Raw genomic sequence first — 24,571 nt, 5'->3', positions numbered from 1 at the left:
GATATTACTTTATAAAGTATAAAATAAATCAACAACTTGTATTATTTCACTGAACATAAAAAAAAATTACCTGTTATAAATTTTAGGGATTGCTTTTTTAATTGAGTTCTGTGTCTCTTCTAAAGTAATAATATATTACTATATTATAAAATTTAACTAAAAAATACATATATTTGAGTTGTATGTTTACGTCTAGTCCATTATTTCTTCCTTATACGTAACCATTTTTTTATATATTTTTTTAAAATATATTTTGTAAACAGTTAATATGATTCATGAATTTGGCTGCCTGTTTTTTTATGACCAAAACTATTTTGTTTTTAGGTGAAATATTTTTTTCTTTTTGCATTCTCTTCTATAAAGAAGAAAATTTTTTTTAGAAGAAACTTCATGATCAGTTCTTAATGGTAATAGTGATATGTTCTCGTTGAGTGCAGGTTACAAGTACATGTTCGACGACAAGTTGGTGACAGTGTGGTCGGCACCCAATTACTGCTATCGGTGTGGTAACATTGCCTCCATCCTGGAGTTCACCGGCCTCGATCAGCGGGAGCCGAAACTCTTCCATGCAGTGCCTGACTCGGAGAGGGTGATCCCCCCGCAAACCACCACGCCTTATTTCTTGTGATGGTCTTGGAGACCTTCTGTCCTTGTCCCTTGAAGGGACGATGTCGCGAGGTGCCCTGTGATCGAGTACAATGTGGTTTTGTGAAGAGACGAGCATCGAGCGGAGCTCACTTTGGTATGTTTGTCAGAGCCAAAGCTAACAATCCCACATTCCTGTTGCAGTTAGTGAGTAATGGAACTTCTATAAACGATGAGTAAGAAAGTCTGCAGCTTTTTATCTGGCTGTAATGTTACGTTCGTCTGTGAAAGTTGACTTAATTTTTACGTACTGTATAAAGTATTTAAGCAGTGGTCTTAATATAGCCATACTTTACTCAAGTTTACAGCAGTATTGGAAATTGGAAAAGAACGGATCCAAAAAAAGTGTGAATTTTTGACTGTTGACATAAACCACTAGCATTTAGAATAAATTGCATGTTATAATGATTTATTTTGAAAATGCTCAGTAAAGATACTAAATGAGTATTATGTATTTGTTACAAATTTGGGTTCATAGATTAAAATGAAATGTTATGTAGATAACTACAGTATGACATCAGTTCTCATGATTCACATTACAATTGAGTGCTTACGTTATCCTCATTGTAAGTATGCATATTGCATATAAATGTGGCTCATGTGTGCACAGTGCAACTTGCCTTGGATTGTATTTTGCTAACTTCACTTCCCCTTGAAGCAGACACCTTTCAGTAGAGGTCTGCGAATCAGCATTTTAAAAATCAAATCGAATTTCGAATTGAATGCAAAATTATTCCCGAATTTCGAATTTTTTTCGAATTGATTATTGTATTACTTATTGTAGATAAAATATTTGTTTGACCCAGGATTACTAATTCCACACGGTTAGCAAAATTCAATTATTTTTAGACATGTGATATTAATTATTTAGGTAAATAGTCAGTACCTAATAAATTTAACATGTATGACCTTATATACATACAACCTAACTAGTGCAAGGAAGCTTTATTTGAAGCTTAACACTTAACACACATTTATGTACACAAGCAATGAATTGTGAAACCATGACGACATTAAGCACACTGATATTCAGATCCGTACAAATGTTATTTGCTGAAAAGTTAACAAGAATTCACATACCTATCAAAATATTTAAAAAAATTACACAAAGTAAAATGTAATTAAATGATAGGCATAAAATACATAATAATTTTTATGCCATCCATATCTTAAAACAAAATAAACTGGAACAAGCCCTAGATTAATTTTTGTGATTTCATTTTAAATTATCATGGAGAAATGTGAGTTGCTCAACATGCTGTGGCAGAAGCATTTCACGACGATCTGCGACTTTGTTCCCTGCAGTGGAAAACACTCTCTCACTTGCCACTTGTGTAGCTGGAATATGTAAGTAATATCTGGCTACAGCAGCCAAATGTGGATAGTGATCTTTGTTTTTTTCCCACCATTCAAATGGATTGGTGGTCCTCGGTAAACTAGCTGCTGACAAATATTCCAAAATTTCTTTTTCAATGTCATCTGTGGCTGTCTTGTGTGATGTCAGAGGCAATTTGTCTAGCTCATCCCACAGTGACACAGCTGAAGATGTTGTTGGTTCTGTTGGCTGAGGGGACACTTTCTCGATGCATAAGGTTTTAGTTACTTTCATTAACCTTGATATTTCATTTTTCACTAAAGATATAGCATTGTCTTTTTCATTTTCACTGAAGACTGCAAGTTTGTACCTATGATCTGTGAATGTACTAAGAACATTTACAGTGTCCATTTTATACAGAGGAAATCTACTTTTTTTAATGATTTCACCAAATTTCGAGCAAATGGTATACCGGTGCCATTTTCATTCCTTCTTATATGATTTTTAGTAGATGCCTCCAAGCAATGAATCATTGGTATGATCATTGATGATGTAGGATATGAATTTCCACTAGATTCTTGTGTTGCCTCAGCAAAAGGCTTGAGTACCTCAACAACCCCTACAGCTAATTTCCATTGTGACGAAGAAAGGCCCTCAATGTCTGAATTAGATGCTGTCAGTTCCGCAGCAATTGCCTCTTTCAAAGATATTAATCTTTCGAGCATCATGAATTCATTGCACCAGTGTCTCAACATCTTGTATGAGCTTCAATGGTGGGAGGTTCATGGTTTCTTGTAGGGTTTTCAGTCTCATTGTTGAAGCATGGCTTCGATTATAGTGTCCAACAATTGCACGGGATTGGGAAATGAGACCGGTTACATTAGGTGTAGAACTCTTTGCGTCATGAATTGCCAACTGTAACGTATGAGCAAAACATTGTCTTTGGTTCCACTGAGTACCAGAAATTGCAGCGTGCAAATTGCTAGCATTATCGGTAACAATATAAATCTTTATATTGCTATTCTGCATGGGAGGTGGTATATGCCACCTTTGACACATGTCAGATAGAACATGTCTAAGATTTTCACCTGTGTGAGAATCTTTCATAACAGTGTTTCCCAGAGTGAAAGACTTATACTGAAAACACTGTGTCAGGTAATGACATGTAAGGGGCACGTACCCAGCACCTGCTCTGGATGACCAGTTGTCAGTAGTCAATGCAAGACATTGGCAGCATGTGGCTTGCATATCGTCATCTAAACACAAATCTTTGTGTAGCATGTCCTCCAGCTTTTTGTGTTCAGTTTTGTAAAGTTCTGGAATAATGTTCCGTGAAAATGTAGTAATAACAGGTACCTATTTTGCAGTTGGGTTTCAAGTGTTTCATCAGATCTTTGAAACTGTTTTCCTCCACAAAAGTGTATGGCAGATGGCACAATGCCAACATTCTTGCAATTTTATCTGAAATAGCTTTTGCTTCTTTTCCTTGGGAAGGAAGAGGTAGTTTTTCTTGGAAAAAATGTGACACTGTCTGTTGTTTTAATGTGTTTTTACTTGTAGGTAAAACTGACTCTGATTCTGGGTTTGCTAGTGATTTAAGGTACTCTTCATAAACTGTTACATGATGCCTGGACAAATGACTCTTGAGGGTGGTGGTTGTTCCTAGAAAAAAAAATACATACAATGGTACCTACTACCTCTCTCTTACACACCTCAATTGAGTTTAAGAATGAAAAAGGGTAATTGTGGACCCCCAGATGAAGTGTGCCTAGATTCAGGTTGTGTCTGATTCGTTATGAGTACCGTGTTTTATCGCATAATCGTCGCACAACAATTTTAGGCCATCAAAATGTGGAGAAAAAAATTCTTGCATAAACGTTGCATAATGTTTTTGGTCCCGCTGTTAGATTCCGAGCGCTTTGTGATGGTAGGTTTCTCGTCTAAAACCATGTACTTTAAAGTTTAAATTTATTATTAATTCAGATATTACCACTTACTAATTGAATTAATAGAAATACGAAGTTGTCTGACGTGTAAATTTTCTTTTAAAAATGTAAAATACGTGTTCAAAAGTTATGCACTTTGTGTGTTCCGTCTTCGTCGCAGCTGGATACAGCTTATAATCACAGAACAAGGAGGGAAGTAAAGAAGTGCGACTCTTACAGTGGAAACTGAAACCATGTTTCACGTGACATATGTCGCTATCTATTGAGCGGGCCCATAACTATCAGCAAATAAAAAATCGGAATAGAGGTTCTCATACAAAGTTTTTTTAGTTAATACGTTTTTTTTGGTTATATTAAGTTATCTTCTTGGCGGTGCAAAACTAATTTAATCAATGTGAAAATACTTAATGCTGTTTTGTAATAAATAAAGGAGTAGGATGTGCAAAAACTCATTGTATTACACACCACAAAATTAGTGGCTACCTAAATAGAGTGAATTTTCACTGGTTTGTTTGCCTGATAATAGCTTATACCTTACTTCTCCTAATAAATTAATGTAGTTATGTCAGCAATATATTATGAAAACTACTACTATCAAGCGGACGGGCCCATAACTACTTCAAAAAACTAGGTCTCAGTCTCGGTAATTAGAGTTTCTCCCCCGTGCTTATAATGCAGTCAGCGCTAGTTGGCGTCATTCATGTTTAGTTATGTTGATTCCCGTATAGAGCGCGCGCACGTAGTCGAAGATCGAAATCGATAGCTCGCCGAATGCATGCAACGCGCGCACTCTGTTGAGTGCAGAGTTAACTACATTCTACACTCTTGCTCCGTGCATACTACAACAAAAGTTTAGCGTTAGTTGCTGCTCATGGTTTTCGTTTTTCTATTTAAAGTTAAACAAAATGTTTTGGTTGCACAACTTATTAATTTAAATTGTTTAACGTGAGTTTGTATACTCTAATTTTTAAATGAACGTAATTTACGTTTATGAATAACTTTACCCAACAATTTTTTTTTTTCGCACAAAAGTCACACCTCTACCTTTCAAACTTGATTTTAGTATAAAATGTGCGACGATTATGCGTAAAACACGGTATTTATGTATTTTTTTTTTAATGTGGACGTATTTTGAAAGTCACTTTTTAGCACTCGTCGTAGCACTAATTATAATAATAATTTGACCCCTAAATCCAAAAATGTCTACATTTGAAAATGATACATTTACCACAATAATTTTTAGGAAAAAAACAACAACATGGTATACAATTTACTACAACACTTAATTATTAACAAGGCTTAAGAACAAGACAAACAACGGTTTACTCCTAAACACATTTATTTTACCGCCGTATATGTGTTTTGAAGGTTAACAACATGGCGTGGTTTATCCCCCCCCCCCCACAAAAAAAAATCCGCTACATACAAAACTGGACGTACAAATTGATTTATACAGCACAACATGACATAAATCTGTACACAATATCGTGTCACATACATAATAATTTGGTTTGTAAAATCTGATATTTAGGACACGACCTGAGTACATTGACGCATTATTAAACACCAATGTACGCTGGCCCAACAAACCTGTCAGCGTCTTTAACCGTTTGTTGCTGTTCGAGCAAATTGCTTCGCCGTCACCTTGCTCAAAATATAATCACAAACCACTTCTTTTACGTTTTGCTTTGTCTGCCAATTTAGCTCACTAAAAATATGCCAAATTTGGAGAATTCCCAAATAAAACACAATATTTACACACTGTTTTTAAAGATTTTGTGAAGTATGCGTGACGTTATACTAAGTCGATTCGTGTGTGACAATCGTGCGTTCGATAATCATTTTCAACCATTGGCAGAATCGACTTATGAATGAAGTAAACAAACAATACGTAATTTTCTGCTTATTTTAGTTTTGGCTGCATGCGTCTAAAGTTAAAAACGCGGCTCATAATAGATGTAACCAAATTCTTATTGTTATATTAACGGGATTTTAATATTTACGTCCTACGAATACCGGCCAATAAAAATGTGCAAGATAAAAAGTAACAAGTATTTCGATTTTTTTCATAAACGATTCAATTCGAGATCTCGAATCGAATAATAAATTATTCGCGAATATTTTTTTGATTTCGAATATTCGCAGACCCCTACCTTTCAGACAGTTCAGTAGCTGATAGAGCTGTGTTAAGGCTGTTCCATAGCTGTCATTATGTTACCATCATGTTGAGTGGCATGTCATCATCATGCTAAGTTGTCTTAGTCTACCTTGCAATAAATTATGTTCATTCGGTGTGTGAAGGTTTTTTTTGAGATGATTTCTGAAAATGATTGTATCCATTTTACAACAGTACTATTGTTGAATTTAGGCCTTATAAAATCTATTATTTTCAGCAAATTGTCCTAAACCTGCTCATAAATTTAGCATATTACAGTAAGGCTACAACACAGAAATGTTTAAATTTTATAACAACTAATATCAGTTTTGCCTTTGATGAAATGGGCCATGCAAGTCATATGAAGCAGTCTCTTTAGCTCTTCTGGTAATTACATTATCTTAAAAAAGATAATCATATTTTCTGAGTAATACTATGCACAAATTAAAATAAATTTTTTTTACAGTTTATTAAATGTGATGTAACCTTAATGATTTTGTTGTAATGCAGTCAAAAACTCTTCAGTTGATGTAATGCAGTGTGTGGCACTGACATACTATTGAAAATTTATTCCCGTAATTTAGAGAAACTTTTAATTGGTTTTTTCAATGTCTGAAAATAATATTGGAGAGTTTTAAATAAATGTTTTATACTGCAGTACTGGTGGTCTTGTTGCTAGATTATAATTTTGTTTCTGGTTTATTAAGATGATGTCATTAGTTATCAGCAAAAATTTTCATTGTCTTATTTCAGTGTGGTTGATTATAAGATTACTTTTTTCCTAATATATATGGTGACCCCACAAGACAAGACAAAAATTTTATAACTGGTGTTGCAGGTTTGGAATATTGAGTTGTGTTAATCTGATATCCTCTTACGAAACCTAGTTAATATGCATTTTGTCCATCAGAGATTCTGCACATGGTTGTTAAGCTGTGATGAAAACTTATTAACCAATTATAGTTGCCTCTGAATCTCTTATACTACGTAATAGTAATTCATACTTTTATTTTATGTTTGTGTGATTAAAATGCCTTTCTTATATTTTAAGCTTAAACTTTCAAATAATTTTTTTCCACTAAAATTACCACAAGGCCCATAACTAGGGCTTGGAATTTTTCGCGATCGCGAATTTCGCATTGAAACGCGAAAAGTAAGTAATTCGCAAAAACCACAACATTTCTATATTACACTGCGAATATATCCCCGAAAAGTACCGTTACAGTAGAATCCCGCTGATGCGACCCCCCTCTGATGCGTCCATTCCGTTTATACGACCGTTTTTTGAGAAACCGTGAAAAATTTGAGCAGAGAAAGTCGAAAATTTGAGTAAAATCGGCTGAAAAACAAGTCTGTTACACTTTGTTGGGCGCTGTGTGTTCACGTTCATCTTGGCGGGAGCTGTACTGTAAGCAGGCAGGCATACAAAAGACGGCTAAAAATAGATACCACCCCTCTAGACTGTCCACGCGGCAGTGTCTAGCCGAGCTCGGCACGTCTACTATCGCACGAAAAGCCGTCTCAGCTGTCATGTTATCTTACCCGCCTGCACGAAAAGCCGCTGTGGTAGCTTCTGCGAGAGCGTAAGAAACTCCTCCGGCCACTCCCAGAGTCACAAATCATGTAAAAACACCCCCTTTCCTTTCCCAACTAACATTTCAACACTTTCCCTCCCTTATTTCAACCTTCTGCGTGAGAAACTGTCAGCATCCTCCTCCTCTCCCACACCGCGTGCGACAAAAGCCAGGTTGTATAGTCCATTCTCGGTAAAATAAATATTTTTATGGGCTTATACGACTGTCATTCGCCGTTAATAAATACTTTATAAGTTTAAGTTATTATGATACAATTTGTTTATTAGTCACACAGCAGTTTCTGCTGAAAAATCACTAATACCTCGAATTTTATTGAATAGAAAAATTTAGCAGGGCCGTAAATATATTTATTTTACTGCATACTGTAGTTACTTTTCCGTCTGCATTCCAAGGTGTTTTTTTCTTTTCTTTTTTTTTTACGCTGCGAAGGGACGTGGACAAGATAATTGCTTGAGCTGTCAAAATAAACATCGCTGAAGGCAAGGGCGGGAGCGCATCCTGTCGGTCTGTCGCTGTGATTATCTACTCCAAAAACATGTCACAGCATTTCAAGATAGCATTGTTCTTATATCTTTCGTTTATAGCCGAATGTTTTCTACCTGATCCACACAAGTTCCTTCGCCACGTTTTGAACGAAAATAACCACCAGCCGGCTAGCATAACCGAACTCGCGTGACGCGAATTCACTTAGCACGAGTATTTATCGGAACCCATTGTTCGGGGTATGCGAGTTCGAGGTGTAATATGAATTTAAAAAGTTGTTTTCTTTACACCATAGACTAAGTTTCATGGGAAAGAAAATATTCCATTGACAAACACCTAAAGTCGGCTAAGCATGTGGCATCGGCAGCCGAAAAAAAAAAAGAAAATTTGTAGTTGCAAACATCTATAGCAACGTGTCTGTTTTGTGTAACTGTTTTGGACTTAATTGGCTGTTATTATGCATATTAGTCTATTCCTAGTATACATGGATTGTTTATTACATATGTAAACTATTATATTCAATAACTGAACAATTTAGTCAACATTTAAAATACCGGTAAAATTTCCATTGCATAACGAAAATACGACTTTAAACCACCGCTTTTATAATTTGAAAGTACCGCTTTTTGCATACTGAAAACACCGAAATTTTCCAGGCCCTACCCATAACTGATACTAGAAGTATCACATGTTATTTTATTAAATGTTTTGAAGTTACGGCTGCAACCATAATATTTGTGAAGGATTGCGTAAAAAGGTAATTTTAATATTAGATACATTGTGACATTAAATGGTTTTAAGTTCCTTTGTTTTATTGCAAGGCTGCCAAAGCATCTTTCTGAAAAGATTTTTTTGCTGTCTTAATGCACTTCAACACCTTCAGAATAGTGTTAATTACAAAATATGCATGTGTACTGTTTTAACAAGTTGTAACATGGTTTAGTTTCATGCTGAACTTTTTTGTTGACAATTTAGTACAGGGACTATTTTCTCAAATGACCTAATCTGAGGTTACTTATGGGTTTCATGTAATCATTGCAAACATTAACCCTGTAAACTCAAAAATTAGTTTTATACTTTTGCTTTGTTAATCACATAAATAATACTGTTATATATTTCTTCACAAATCCATATTTAGTTTGTTGTAATGTGAAAAACTTTTTTTTTTCATTTTGATATCTGTTTTCTTGTAGAGGTAGTATTTTAACTGGAAAATTGTATATGCCTGAGGTTTCCCTAAATAAATGTATAAAATTAAGGACTGGATTATTCATAATAGTAACAATCTCTTCATTTAATACTAATTTAATAATTATAAAGTAGTGTTAATGATGAAACAATATAGAATTTTTTTTTAGTGTTGGGTTGGTTCCTAAAATGTGGCAACTCCAGTTACAGCTTTGATACTCATATCTTCTTTGAGTTGAATTCCAAATCCATCAGATTTGTACCCTTTTTTTATGACAATGCTTTTAAAACTAGGTAGGTACTTACTCATGACTTCATGAAAAGTTATTTTTATGCTTGTATACACTTGTTTTTTATCCTACCAATGTAACTCTGTAAGAATGTTTATACATTTACAATTACGTATTCTTTTATAGAACGCATATAAAATTTAGGAATGTACTTTTTCAGTTATCTGAGAGCCACATAATAGGTTAAATTTCATGTGCCAGTATTGTTTTAATTATACAGATAAACTAAACCTATGTAGCTTTGTTTAAGAATATATTAGACACAGTTTTATCACTTTTATTAGCTGTAATTTTTAGTGTGACATAAACACATTTGGTGATTTTATTAAAATAGGGTGGAATCTTTCTATAGCAGCCCTTGGAATTATCAAATTTCATTGTAATGATACTACTTGTAGTAAATGAATGTGGTTTTAATGGCACTCTTACACCAAACTTTTCTTGTTAAGAATGGGAATGTAAGCCAATCTCAGCCAGAGTTGTGGGATGTAGTTAATTGTAAAAAAAATATCAGTCAGGTGTATTTTATGTAAATTAAAAGCAAAAATAGTAGTGTGTTCATTTCGTAAAATGTACTGCCACTACATCAATTAAGAATCCATTGCTAATAGTAAAGATTTTTAATTAGTGGAATATATTAGTTATTAACTCAATAAAACTATGTTTATAGCACTAAATACCTAATTAATTGACAAAAAATCTACAATAGTTAAAAACAAATCCCTAGGACAATACCCAATTAGATGAGTACTCCATTTGATTGACAAAAACCTCATTTATATTACAATACCTCCAATTAATCTGAAAACCCAGTTTATATTGAAAATCCTATAGTAAGATTTTGGAGGAATCTACTATCATAGACCTATTCAAATATTATGACCATACAATTTTGATGATTTGTTATAAGGGAAAAATTAACTAAGTTTAATTCCAAAAATATTTTATTCTGAATCTTTTGAGTCCATTAGAATGCATGGAATCAACAGATTCCAGATTTGGAACCATTCCAATACTAAATTCACCATAAGAACTTTCCAGTACAAGGTAGTGTGTATGACTTACTTTGGGGTCAGCAAAGATGGTGTCAACTACTTTAAACTTTCGGGCCGGAACATGACACGTATTTCTTAAATAAATATTAATTCTTATAACAATAATTAATTAAAAACCTAAATTAAACATGAAGGGCAAACAATTAGTCAAAACCTGCACTAGATGCAATAAATTTTGTGTCATAGATTTTTAATTACAGTAAACATTATTTTGGCCCTTTCGTAAGTATTAGAGTGTTATGTGAACATGTCATTATTTAGTGTAGGTTTGTTGAAATTTGGACAGTATCTCAACATGGAGGCAAATTTATTGTGTTTATAATTAAATATTAAGCTTGTCAAAAATTTTTAGGATAAAATATTCTAAAATGCATGAAATTTCTTTCTTTATAGTGCTATAAAGGTTAAAAGCCTTGAGTAGGAACAAGATTATATGTTGAATTGTGATAAAACTGATATAACACACAAACAGTGTCAATACACATATTTCACCAAAATGCAAATTAATACACCTTTTAGCACCAAAATGTACCTAAAAATATTAAATGTGTCAAAACTTTACTCAAATTACAAATATTTTATATTGTATAATGGTTAATTCATTGGATGTAATTTACCGTGTTTTATCGCATAATCGTTGCACGTTTTATACTAAAATCAAGTTTGAAAAGTAGGGTTGTGACTTTTGTTAGAAAAATTTTTTTTGTTAGAGTTAAAATTATTCATACAAACCAAACCCATTCATGGAATGTGCATTTATTTAAAAAGTAGAGTATTCAAAAGCACGCCAAACAATTTAAATTAACAAGTCATGCAACAAAAACCTTTCTTCAACTCTAAATAGAAAAACATAATCAGTGACCCGAATGCGAACCTGAACTAACGCATAACTATCATCGTAGTACATACTTACCACGAAAGAGTGCGGGCCACCAAATGTAGTTAACTCGGCACTTGACAGAGAGCGCGCGTTGTATGCAATCACCGTGATATCGATATTCGACTACGTGTGCACACACTATACGGGAAGCAACAAAACCAAACATGAATGATGCCAACTAGCGCTGGCTACATTTTTATAAGTGGTACACCGCGGCGACGCAGACGAACAGATAAAGGTTATAATGTTTAAAAACGTCTTTAAAAGAAAATTTTCACATCAGACAACTTTGTATTTTCGTTAATCAAATAATTAAGTGGTAATTTCCGAATAAATGTTAGATTTCTACTTCAAAATACATAGTTTTATACGAAAAAAAAACCTACACAAAGTGCTCGGAATCTAATAGCGGGACCAAAAACATCATGCGACAATTACACAAGAGGTTTTTTTATTAAAAATTTTGACACCCTGAAATATTGGTGTGACGATCATGCGATAAAACAGGGTATTTAGCATGAAATTTGTAACAAAATAGATTAACTAAATTGATTGGAGAATAAAAAATTGTTACGAACTAGTACAGGGAGAATTGAGTTTGTAAGGGATAGCCCAATTAAGTTTTATTACAGTATTATTAATTACTAAAATTTACATTGACAATAAATAATTGTACTCCAAAACTTCCGATCACAAATCACTAGCACTTAAAAATGTTTATTCTCAAGTCACTCAATGTCTGTCAAGTTCCACAGTTCGCACTCCTCACTGGAGCTGAGCTCAACAGCGGTTCATCCCTTACCTCGCACTTGTCCACACACACAGTCTCGCGGCACTCTCGTATCCAGTTGAAATCCGCATTGCGCCACTCTCTGGGGGAGGAGGGGTTGGTCTCTCATCCTCTTCACCAATGTCGCACTTCGGGACTTCGGCACTGTCGCGGGACTCGCTCGGAACTCGGCACTCGCGCGGCACTATGACGAAACTCTCGTGGCTCTCATTACAGGACTCCGTCGTGGGATTCTCACCACACTCCTCACTGAACTCACACGGCACTCGTTGCGGAACTCTCACGGCTTCCGTCGAGTGGGTCTCTCGCCTAACTCCTCGCAGAACTGTTGCGGAGGCCGGGCGTCGCTGCTTAAGTAACGGCTGTGACAAGTCGCGTCATCCCGGGCCGATCCAACACCCGAATAGTCCAGAAGGGTTGCGTCAATTCACACTCCTCCGCGCTGCGGCCTGCGGAATTCCCAAGAGCTCTCAGCGATAGACAAGAGTGCCGAGGCAGGGCGTGAAGGGGGGAGGGGGGTAGAGACGACCCTTGTAATCCGGCTAGGCATGCGTGGCATGCCTTACGTCAGTGGCGGCCACGTGACACGGCGCGTGACTCCAGAGGCAGTGCAGGGCCGCCAGCCAGCTTCGAACCTGGCGTTGCAGTCTGGTCTCTCACGTTCATAACAATACATATTAAGTTACTTGATTGTGCATATCTTTTTATTAGTAACATGTTATGACATTAATGAAGTTGGCAAATTTTCATCTATTTTTTCTTAGTTTTTTCGGTTCTACACATGCTTATTGTTATTTCTATTGATTTTGTTGTATAAATGCATCTTGACTGTGTCAGTCAAAATGAGACTATTTTGGTGAAATAAGTGATAAGAAATATTTAAGTTTCATATTTTTTGAATAGTACATTATTTTTGTGAATGAAGATTATGTCAAATTAAAAACAATAACACAGAAATCTTCTGTTTTAAAAACAAAGTTGAACTAAAAATAAACCATTTAATCTTGTTCTTAGCTATGACTAATAATTTTGTAAAAAATATTTTAAAATTTAGGATTTAAGAATGTACTGTTAACCACTTTAATTGATGTTGTGCTTAAATATTGGTCAGTAATACAGTATTTTCATATTTTAATGATTAATCTTTATAGTTTGAATTTTATCACAATGCAAAGAAACAAACTGGCATAAAGAAGCAAAAGAAAATTAAGGCTTTTACAGATGTATATTTTTTATTTAACAGTTTCAAGAAAGAGTTTTTCTTGGTCCCATTGCCTTTTAATGTAGATGAAGACTAGAAGCAATTCGTAACTTACAAATTTTAGCCCATGTTTGTTTAAAAACTCAAAAATATTTTTTTATATCTAGACATCTAGACAAAAAATAAAATCGAAGTGTATGTCTGTGATGTAAATTGCATATTCCTGTTGGCAAATTAGATACCTAAACCAAATATAACATTAAAAGATCTCTCTGTGTCTACATTATATAACTCAAAAACTACTGATGATACTGACCTGAAATGCACATAAGTTTTCGATAGTAACCCCAGGATTAATTTAGTCTTAATTTTTTGTGATATATCGAGCAATTCCAAAGTTATTATAGGTATAGTTATTCCAAAAAGTTCATTTTTGTAAAGAATTACAATGTGGTGTTATAACTACTGAATACTGTGTCTTATTTAAGTTGACATGAAAACACTCTACAAATGGAAACATATTTTTTAAACTTAGTAGCAACAACAGCACCAAGGCGTCACATGATTTGTTTGCGGACATAAAAGTTATGCTCAGTTTTTAGGGTTAAAATGTATCTGATATGTTATCAATTATCATTTTATCTATTTTGATTATAAAGTCAAATTTATAAATATATATGAATGGCAATTGATTTGTAAGTTCATAAATAAATTCCATTCAATAACTTGAGACATTGCATATTTTTAAGTTGTTGGTCAGTAAACATTATATCAATGGTTTTTTTAATGTAAATAATGTATGTGAATATTCTGTCTCCGGGAGCAAAGTTGCAGGATCAGCTATTATAGAAATAAAGTATTACAACATTGGTTACATATTGAAATTTATTATAACTTGGCAGTTTCTATGCTTGTTCAATCTTTGTTATTATTACATATCAGGAATCTTCTGTGTGAAAGTTGACTACAGAATAAGAAATGTTATATAATAATATATACTAGATTAATAACCATTTATAAAAATTACATTCTATAATTAATTATTTGTAAGTGCTTTATTATGTTTAATGTATGAGATTTTTACGTGCTGTATATTTCCAGCTAATGCTCAGTACTTTTGTATTAGTGCAAGATCCTCGAATGCTGAGGTATCGCACTTGCAGGTTTACCATTTGTACAGACTAGAGCTTACTTGCATGTTAAGTGATTTCCCACACTAAAAGGTCCAGCTATTGACTGGTTCACTAATGTATGGTCGTAGCTTGTATTTACAGTGCCTTAATATTATTTTTCGTGGTCCTTTGATTATTAAACGCTTGGAGGGAAGCATTAGTAGAAGTACTTGAATCACTATCATTGTGTTCATTGGCAGGGTCACAGGTGTTTCTGTGTGATAAAAGTGATGGATATCTGTGCTGCCTGTTTATTTCATCATTTCTCCTTCATAGGGCCTCAAATTGGCCATTGGCAGGGGATGGTAGGTGTTCCATCAAGTTCAATTCCCCTTCCTGTGGCCCTTGATCTTCAAATGCTGCTGTTATTTATGTGTTTCTTTTTTTCCTAACTTCAAAGTTTGTAAACCAAAAAATCAATACATCATCTACAAATGTTAATGCATTGCAGTTGTGATTTAATCCTTAACTTAAACTATGCACAAAAGAAGTCTAGCAAAAAGGTCATGGTTTTATAAATACCATAGCTTACTGTAGAAAATGATATCTTACATACTTATCTCATTGACACAGTTATTTCATCTCATTCTGGAGTGTACAGTTCGGAAATGTTTTTTTTCTGAAAACACACCTTTATTGGCCAGATCTTGTTAATTTTTGGATTTTTGGTTATATGACTCATTTTCAGCATAATGAAGAAACAGTTTTTTTCCCGCAGAAATCTGCACAATGGCATGGGTTTTTGAAAAATGGGTACCAAATATTGGAGTGCTAGGGAAAAAAATTTTCCTCTTTTGATGTGGGTTTTCATTTAGTTTTCGGATGGTTCTGAATGAATGGGTAGGCCAAACAGTTGGTTTCTCTTTTTATCAGTTCAGAGATTGATCGTTGAAAAGCAAGGTTATATTTGTTAAAACATCATTCTCGTTATTAAATCCACATTCGCTCCAGACTTACTCTTGGGAGATCTCAAGTTTCTTCATTATAGTTTATTTTGCACCACTTACAGCCAGACAACTTGCTCTTTTCTGATTCTTCTGAACTAGAGATATCAAACAGGTAATTTTCACTGTCATCAAATCCCTTATATATCCAGGGCACTCAATTCACTTTGTTCTGTTTCAGAATCACCAATTTTTATACATTATTCTTATTTTGTAGAATAACTAAAATTTTAAAATCATGTGTACTGTCTGTTTTCTAGTTAGGTATTTTTTTGTGCAGTTACAAAAAATACCACGAAAAGTGTTTGACAACCCACAGTATCATGGTTATTTTTCAGTGTAAATTCTTTCCCAGTACTTTTGTACAGTAAATGAGCTTTTATACTGATGATATCTACATAAAATAATTTCACCAAAGTCCAAGTACTTATGCATTGCTGCCCAGAGACAGTAACAACGAAAGCATACACAACACTGTCAATAACATCTATGATTCACTTGGCTTTTTGAAGTTGAATATAGCGCTGGAAAGAATATCTTGGGGCAGGTGTTTAAACTTCTTTGAGAAAGGTTATCTCAGGTTATTATTTATGTACTATATTTAAAAAAGACTTATACTCGCGATAATGTGTTATGCTGGATTTGAACACGGGACTGTTCATACCATTAAATGTCATTGTTTCAAAAGCAAAATGGGAGGCTGATAAAACTGTAAATAAAATAATAGTTAATGTTTCAGTTGTTACAGTACAAAAAGAACGCAGAGTAACAAAATTTGAGTATTAATAATTTAAAGTAAAAAAGGCAGTTTAATGGTTCAGTTGATGAACTTTCATATAATTTGAAATATTTAAATTCATTAGGTAATTATAATCAGTTTGGGTTCCAAAATTTTCTCTTAGCAAGTCAAAACATATAAACTATTTTCTATTCTTTTGCACTAGAGATATTAAGACTTTCCTTCTAAAAAATTTTTTACAATGGCTCCAGCTCAAAATTACATGAAAAGTGCACATTGAACATATGTATGAAAATGTATTTTGCATAGATTATAGCTTAAAAGCCACGTGGCACAAATTGGCTTAATGTTGGGTGTGTGTCACTTCCAGTGCCTGGAGAAATAATTCCAATAATTGGGGAATGTGATCAAAGCACATTGAATTATTAATATAGCTGCCAGTGGGCTGCATAGACTTAGTCACTTCTCAGCCATGGAGCAGAGCGGAAAGCCACTTTGAAATAGCCAGAACTATGCATTAGACGTAGGTAAAGGTAACAGGCTCTGCGGTCTGTCATGTGCTTCCCAACTTCAAGCAAGCTGCAGACAGATGGAGCGACCCTTCATCAACTAGGTTGTCGTTTCGAATTGCCAAGTGTTGGGAGATGCATTTTGACTTAAGTAAATAAAAAACAAAAATTATTTTTTTTTTTACGAATTTGTAGTAAAGTTTCCCAAAAACATATTAATACAAATACATATAAATACCCGATTGAAATGCTCATAGCTGTTTGGACACATTTTTGACACTCAAAGTTTGGTGCAAGAGGCGTATTTCTTGTCCTGAACTAAGCATTGCACAAGAACGCGCTAAGGGCTCTCTGAACCCCTCTGTGCCCAAGGATTTAGAAGTGACTGCACTTCACAACATGATGAGTGTATAGGAGACTCTGCATAAACATTGAGTCATCACTGGTGAAGAGACATAGGTAATCATATTAAACTGATAAACATTAAATATAATAAAAGCACCAATACCTTAAGGCTGTTGCCACATTTATTGTGTCCAAGTAGTGTTTGTAGGAAAATACTTGTTAAATAATTGTTTATTTGCGAAGTAAATTTTGAAAATGATGTTTGAAAAAAAATTTTAAAAGTAATAAATTGTACTCTAGGTACATCATTTATAATTTATTTTGGAACGAGTTTTTATTTGAGCTATAATTTTTAAGCTAATTACAGAAATAATAATGTTTTATTAAAGCAAAACTTTATAAATTTAAGTACTAGGTATCATGTTAATGAAATGATTTTTAACAACTCTATTTGCTTACCACTTTGTGGATAGCTTTATGAAAATAAGTGTTCATAGTCCAGTTAGTAGCATTGTTGTAAAAAGCATAGAAAATTTGAACATGTCAGGAAATTTATAAAAAAAAAAAAAAGAAACTTTTTTTGACAAAAAGAAACTGGATAAGCTGCCTGAATTGTATATGAATGTCACGTAGAAGTTCTGCTTTGCTTTCTAATACTTTCCTTGTTTTCTTTGAGTGTCCACAATTATTTAGTTCACAGACACCTGAGTGGTTGTCATTGCTGATGCAGTTTGATTTCTGCACTTAACATTTACAAGCCACCTAGAGGTAGCTTGAATTTAAAAGTGATTACCCGTAAGGATGTTTGTGACATCATCACTAAGAAACGCTTTAACATCAACCGCTGCATCACATTTAGTGATGCATATACATGTTTTCTTACTGGTAGATAAGCTATTTTTTTTATTGGCATATGAATTTCTTGAACAAGCACACCATTTTTAAAATGAAATTATACTCGTCAAAGGGCATTTATGGCCTTATTTTGTGTTCGTAAAATGCAACTACACCAAATTGTATTTGTGAAAGCTTACAATGTTATTTTTGTTTACTTTCTTCAATAAAAATAATATGCTTTGTTACTAAAATATCAATTTATTTGTTTTGAGTGAAATTATCTTAACATACACACAAAACCTCTTTTTAACAGCATAAAAATTAAACTTTTATCAAGATATGCAGGCAAATCCATTTTCAGTGTTGACTTAGCAGAGGGTTTTAAAAGACAATTGCTATGTAGTTTCACTAGATACTAGTTCAATGAATGAACACACAACCTTCTTTGGTTTCCAAGGAAATAATAATCACCAAAAGACGTATACCAAGCTTGTATGAAATACCACAAAAATATTCTCACCTCAAGTCTGGGATTGGAAGAAAAGTCAGAGAATTCCAAAATTTTAAAGTTAGTAATAACCCTGAGTTGGAAAATTGGAAGCATAGTATATTTTACATCCCTTACATCTAACCTTTTCCTTGAGATTTTATTTACCCAGCGCAATGCTCATTTTACTTAGGATGTATTAAAAGTCTTGTGTGCAGAGGTGTGTTTTGTGTCATATTTTGGAGGACAAATTGTAGTGAAAAAGTGTGCAGTTTTGGAGTTGAGTTTGATTCAGCTTGCATGCTTGCATTCTTCTTGCTCTCTTTTTGGACTGTCAGAGACCAAACACTAACTTGTGCTTCGTGCATATTGTATACAAAAATGTTGTGGAGTCTTTATAAACTACTGTACATACTCACCTAAATTTCCTTGTTTGTATACAGCACCGTGCAGAATCATACTCAGTAATGATTTGTAATAAAATAATTTAAAACATTTCTTTTTTTCTTTGAATAGAACTGAATGCATTTCTCCCAATATTGTCGACATAATTTTTTTCATGACTCTCTCAAATGTATAGATGAAGTGTGCCATTTCTACAAGGTGAAACTGTCAGTTCTTCCATTTTATAAAACTAAATTTAATATAAAATATAGGAAATGTTGAGTCCCTTTTCAAGTGATTTTATATCTATTTCCTTCTCTGTATGTACTTTCATAAACTGCCATCATGATTGATGTCTTAGCACAAGTAACAAGATTTGTACATTGCAGCTGGGAGAAAGTTAATATGAAATAAAATCAATTCACATTATTGAAATAGTGTCACCTATGAATTTTTTTGAACAATTTAGAAATTTTTCTATTATGTAACTGCGAGTGTGAAAATTGTTTTGGTACTATCTGCTCAAAGGCATCTACTCTATTGCAATCTGTTAATAAGGAAAATTTTTTTTGTTCATTTTCAAGCATATTTACATTCTCAGAGCAAAAATTTATTATAAAATGGAAAAATTAACGCTAGTTTAGAATTATAAATCATGGCTGAAAAGCATACAAATAATATTTTTTTTTTTTTTTTGCAAATTGTTATGAGATTTTTAAAAATTGATTGAAAAATGATTGTTAGTAAAAATATTGGATTTCTTTCACAGTTAATGTGCTGAATGAAATAACATCACCCAGGAATTGTATGTTGCCTAAAGTATAATGTTTACCTGTCTTAATGCTGCTCACAAAAGCTGTATTGTATTTTTGTAATTCACAGTTTACGAAAATATTTATTGAAATTGTGATACAATTTTGAATATGTTTTGTAGAATTATGGATGATTTAAAACTGCACATTCAGAATGGATGATTGATTGTGTGTGTAATATTTATGTTTTTCATTGTTTTATACATTATAATTTTTGTGTATTTAATATTTTAAGCATGATTGTCTGCAATCCATGTTACTACTGCCCCTTTTGAAAGGGAATATGTAATTGATACCGTTTGTGTTAGCTTGATGATCTGTGCATGATAAATAGCTCTTCTGAGCCAAAGTGTGATTGGTTTAAACAGACTTTGTTCTCTATATGAGGAACATCACTCGCACAGGTCGGTAGCATCCAGAGTAGTAAGTTTTGGCAATTCCTAGTAAAAAGTAAGGTGACCCATGTGCATGTTAACGATGAGAAAAGCTTGACAAAGTGTGATAAAAATGAACCAAGGCCTGTGACTGTGGCTCAAAGGTGACATATAGTTTAAAACAAATGTTTTCATGTCAGACTGTGTGTGTTTATTTGAGTGTATAACATTTTTTTTCTCATGTACATTCTGATGATCTCCTTAATCATACAAAATAGAATATCATACATTTGTTTTCAAACAATTTGTTTTGATTTTTTGCTGTTTCAGCACCAGGAGTATTCTGTAAAATGAACATGTGCAATAAATGACAGACTAAAGTGTTTGAAGCTCTAGTCTTATGGATGATAGTAATTCATTAATTGTTTTATTTTCAAATTATTGTATCTTTATTACACACCTACATTTGCCATTATTATTTACTTGTAACTTGCTTTTGAGATTCAGTATTTTTTTTACACAAAAATATAAAAATAGATAAAAAAAAAATATAAATAATTGGCAATGACAGAGGCTGTATGATTGATTTACGGAACTATTTGGTGTATTAATGCTGCTCATTGCACATGCTTATCGTTCATTTGGCTATGTTGATTTAAATATTTTATTGAAATATTTAAATTTTTCCACAGGAAGTTCATCTCTGATCAATGTTCTCATGTGTATAATAAATGAACAAATACAAGCTATAGGAGCATATCTACAGAACCTAAAGACTAGAAGTGATCGGGTCGAGAACTTTCAATATTCATTTTGACTGAATAAAAAATTTATTATTCAGAGTATTGTATTTTTCTTATTTTCTTACAGCATGAACTCAGGTTGGTTTTCATGACAAGCCATCTTGACTAAGTGGAAAAATTAATTTGTTTTGTGTGTTTGTTCCAAAATAGGAGGACCATTTAAAACTGTGACATACTTTGAACTTACAGCAGCCTCTCTATAGAATAATAATCTTTTTTTTAATTTTTTTTCCTGTGAAAATATGTACATGCAAAAATATTAAAAAGGGTTTTTCTTTCCTGAAACCTTATTTAAAACATATTATAACAAAATTATGATACAAAACTTTTCATCACTGTAGAAAAACAAAAAACAAAAATACTTTTCCGTGTAATGTGTACATACAGTTACTCCAAATGTTTATAAGTCTTTGTAAATATAGTAAATTTTCATGTGAACCAAGGGAACATGATACCTTTATTTTTAACATAAATATTGTTGCTGTAATTAGGTATCTGTCCTTTAAAACTGAAAAAATCAAAGGAAATCTACTTAAGTGTCTGTCTGCAAAAAATGATCAGTTATTTCATTTTCATGGGAACATCCATATTACGATAACACTGCTCACTCATACAGGATCCACTAGTGGGACATGTATGTTTAGTACATACATGTGTGGGAATTTATTTCAAAATGGGATTACATTTTTTTTTATATAAATCTTACATCAACAATGTGTATGGACAGTTACATTATCATTCTCAACATTAAGCTCACAGGACCTAAAATTAGTCATCCCTGGAGAAATAATAAAAGTGTTATTCACAGTTATAACTCCTTTGTGACTTTTGGCTCATCTTGTATGTTCTGGCGTGTCGCGCGCAGACGACAAGGGCGCGCCCTGGCTGGTTGTCGCAGAGTTTCGCGCCGTTCGCCCGCCGTTCGTCTTGAGTTGGGCATCGTGCGCGACGCTAAGCGATCGGACACAGTCGTGTGGAGTCGGCGACAGTCGTTACGTTGGTGGAGTGTGAGGCCCCACGGGAAGTTATTAGATGCACTGATCCTTTTTTCCTAACCTAACTAAAACTATGAGTATTTTGTAAATGGGCCAAGGTGAAGCGCGACGTAGAATCATACAGCTTTACACTTTTATAGTAATTTTTTTTTGTCGCCAACAGTTTCATTACATAATTTACTCTAGAGAAAATACAATAAATTCAAAACTGTATAATTTAAAACAATTCCTGTTTAAATATATTGACTAATTTAGAGTAAACTTTACTATATTGAATATATTAATTTTAATATATGCATATAAATGTTTGAATATATTCAATTTCTATAATTAATAGTTAAATTTTGTGAGAAATAATAAAAATTCAAATATAAAAATAAATATGTACTACCAACGGGTATTGAACCCAAGCGGGCAGATTGCCTAGCCATTCGCTTGACCTCTACGCCACACTCCCGACTAATTATTTTTTCAAACATATATGTGAAATATCACATCAACTTAACTTACAAAATAGGAAAAAAAAATTTAAGGCATTGGTTCAGATTAGGTATTTACCACGCACCCAAACGAATGAAAAAAAAAGGGGGTTGTCTGTGAAGTCTGTTTATGGACGTTAATTTTACATGATAACATCATATGAAAACACTGATGAAAAATTGCATTCTTTTTAATTTTCAAATATTATTTACAGTTTTTGCAAATTAAATTTAAATAATTTGTTTAAATTTAATCACGAACAATTAGTTAAAAAGCCCGCCTTAACGTATTTGATATTATAGAGGGGTGCCGACGCAGACTGCGTCATTAAAATTTCAGGGGGGGGGGGGGGGGGGGTGGTTAAAAGACGAGAAAAATGTATTTATTATTTACATACTTATAGCTTCTAATGTGAAAATACGTTTCTGGTGCTTTGATAGTTGAAAGGGATCTTGTAAATCAAATTGGCAACCCCGCACTTTCCTCAACAAAAGCAGTTTGGCATCTGTCGGTTCAGGATGGAAATATTACCTGATATGACCAAAATTATTATTAGAAAATCAGTTTTAATTAATGCAAAATGTGGCAAAATATAATACTAAAAAAGTATAATATAAAATAATTGAGTAAATCATTGAGAAAATTGCATAAATAATTTCGGGGGGGGGGGGGGGGGGGGTTTGCCCATCATTAGGTTAGGGGGGGTGGGCACCTATGTGATATTATAGAAGATTTTCTCGCACGGTGGTTGGCCGGTTCTTGCACGCTCGGCTCAGGCGGAACGTGACAATTTTTCGTGCGTGCAGCCGGCGTCCATCGATTTATAAGACGTTATCACGTCAATAGTTATCTGGGGAACATTTTCAAAAATTCAGACTGAATTAGGAATAATATATTTTATACGAAACTCCCATTTAATGGTGTGTTCAACTGCTACTAGCGCCGTTATTTCACAGGCCGGCGCAAGCTTCACTAACAGACGAGACACGCCAAGGTGAAGGATAGGAAGTTGCCAGACCTATCTATACTAGAGGTGGTTTGTTACAGCAATTTTCGGTATCTGTTCCAACCTGATACTGATACAGCATTGTACCATGTTACAAGTCTCTGATACTTCTGTATCAGACGGTCCCAGGAGGCAACAAAGCTCCGCGTACGCAGACCGTGCGACCGGAAGGAGAATCTGATACATTATTTATCACGCCTGGTAATTCTCTACCTCTGATACTCTCATGCCCGCCTGATACAACCAGTATCAATCAGTTCAACATTCACTGCAGTTCGTCCTGGCCGTGTATCACCATGTTGCGGGCTGTCATGCTTTATTTATAGTTAGTATCTTTATAGTGAAATAAGGAATGGACAAGTGCACGAAAAAGACTTCATCTGTGTGGAATTTTTTCACGGAAAATAATGAGTTTGCTAATTGTAATTTGTGTAAACAAAAACTGAGTTATAAATCATCGACTAATCTGAAGAAACATTTGAAAAAACATTGATATAGTATGCTCACTAATGTACCTATCTGTTTTTTTATTTTTTATTTTTGATAAAATCGTGAATTTTTAATGTATAAAAACACTAGTTACTAATTGTTTTCGAAAAAAGAAAGTCGATATGTTGATTACATCTGTTATTAGTGTCAACTGAGAATTTATTTGCATTTTCATAGCTGTTAGGTGCACAAATATAAATATTATATCTTGTATTAATGTACTTTTTAATATTAAAATTTCATTAGTTTTATTATTGAACGAGACGGTGCACGCACTGCGCACTGAGCGTACTTTGAAGTAGGACAATAAACAAAACGACTTGTAACCAGGGCTGCCACTCTGATATTCATGAAAAACCTAGATAACCTACAAAAAAACTCAGACACATGGGTAAAAAACCCAGATGCGTCTAAAATGCTATCGTTGAAAATGTTTGCGTACTAATTCAAAAATATAAACATAACTGGTTTTAATATAAAACAATTAATTACCTTACAAGACTGAAAACGGTTAAATACAACCAATACAAGAAAATTACACTGCAGCAAAATGGCTGTATAAGTAATTCTTGGACCAGCACATATCATAAAAAAACCTACAAATATATACGTGACAAAACAAACACCATCACTGCATTCTTTAAACCGGTAA

The 24,571-nt window shown here is 33.6% G+C and overlaps 1 protein-coding gene across 1 annotated transcript in view; it reads left to right on the top strand.

Annotated features, from left to right (window-relative positions):
* Window positions 1–20,560, top strand: part of LOC134534974 (serine/threonine-protein phosphatase 6 catalytic subunit) — a 34,991-nt gene extending 14,431 nt beyond the window's left edge. Inside the window, exon 7 of the mRNA XM_063373761.1 lies at window positions 438–20,560. Within this exon, the coding sequence (XP_063229831.1) occupies window positions 438–628 (191 nt within the window). The 3' untranslated portion in view covers window positions 629–20,560. The remainder of the gene's footprint in view (window positions 1–437) is intronic.
* Window positions 20,561–24,571: the final 4,011 nt, after the last annotated feature.

This window comes from Bacillus rossius, chromosome 1 (genome assembly GCF_032445375.1).
Source record: "Bacillus rossius redtenbacheri isolate Brsri chromosome 1, Brsri_v3, whole genome shotgun sequence".
Taxonomy (NCBI): domain Eukaryota; kingdom Metazoa; phylum Arthropoda; class Insecta; order Phasmatodea; family Bacillidae; genus Bacillus; species Bacillus rossius.
The sequence above is the reverse complement of the archived record's forward strand: the minus strand, read 5'-3'. Positions and strand labels throughout refer to the sequence as shown.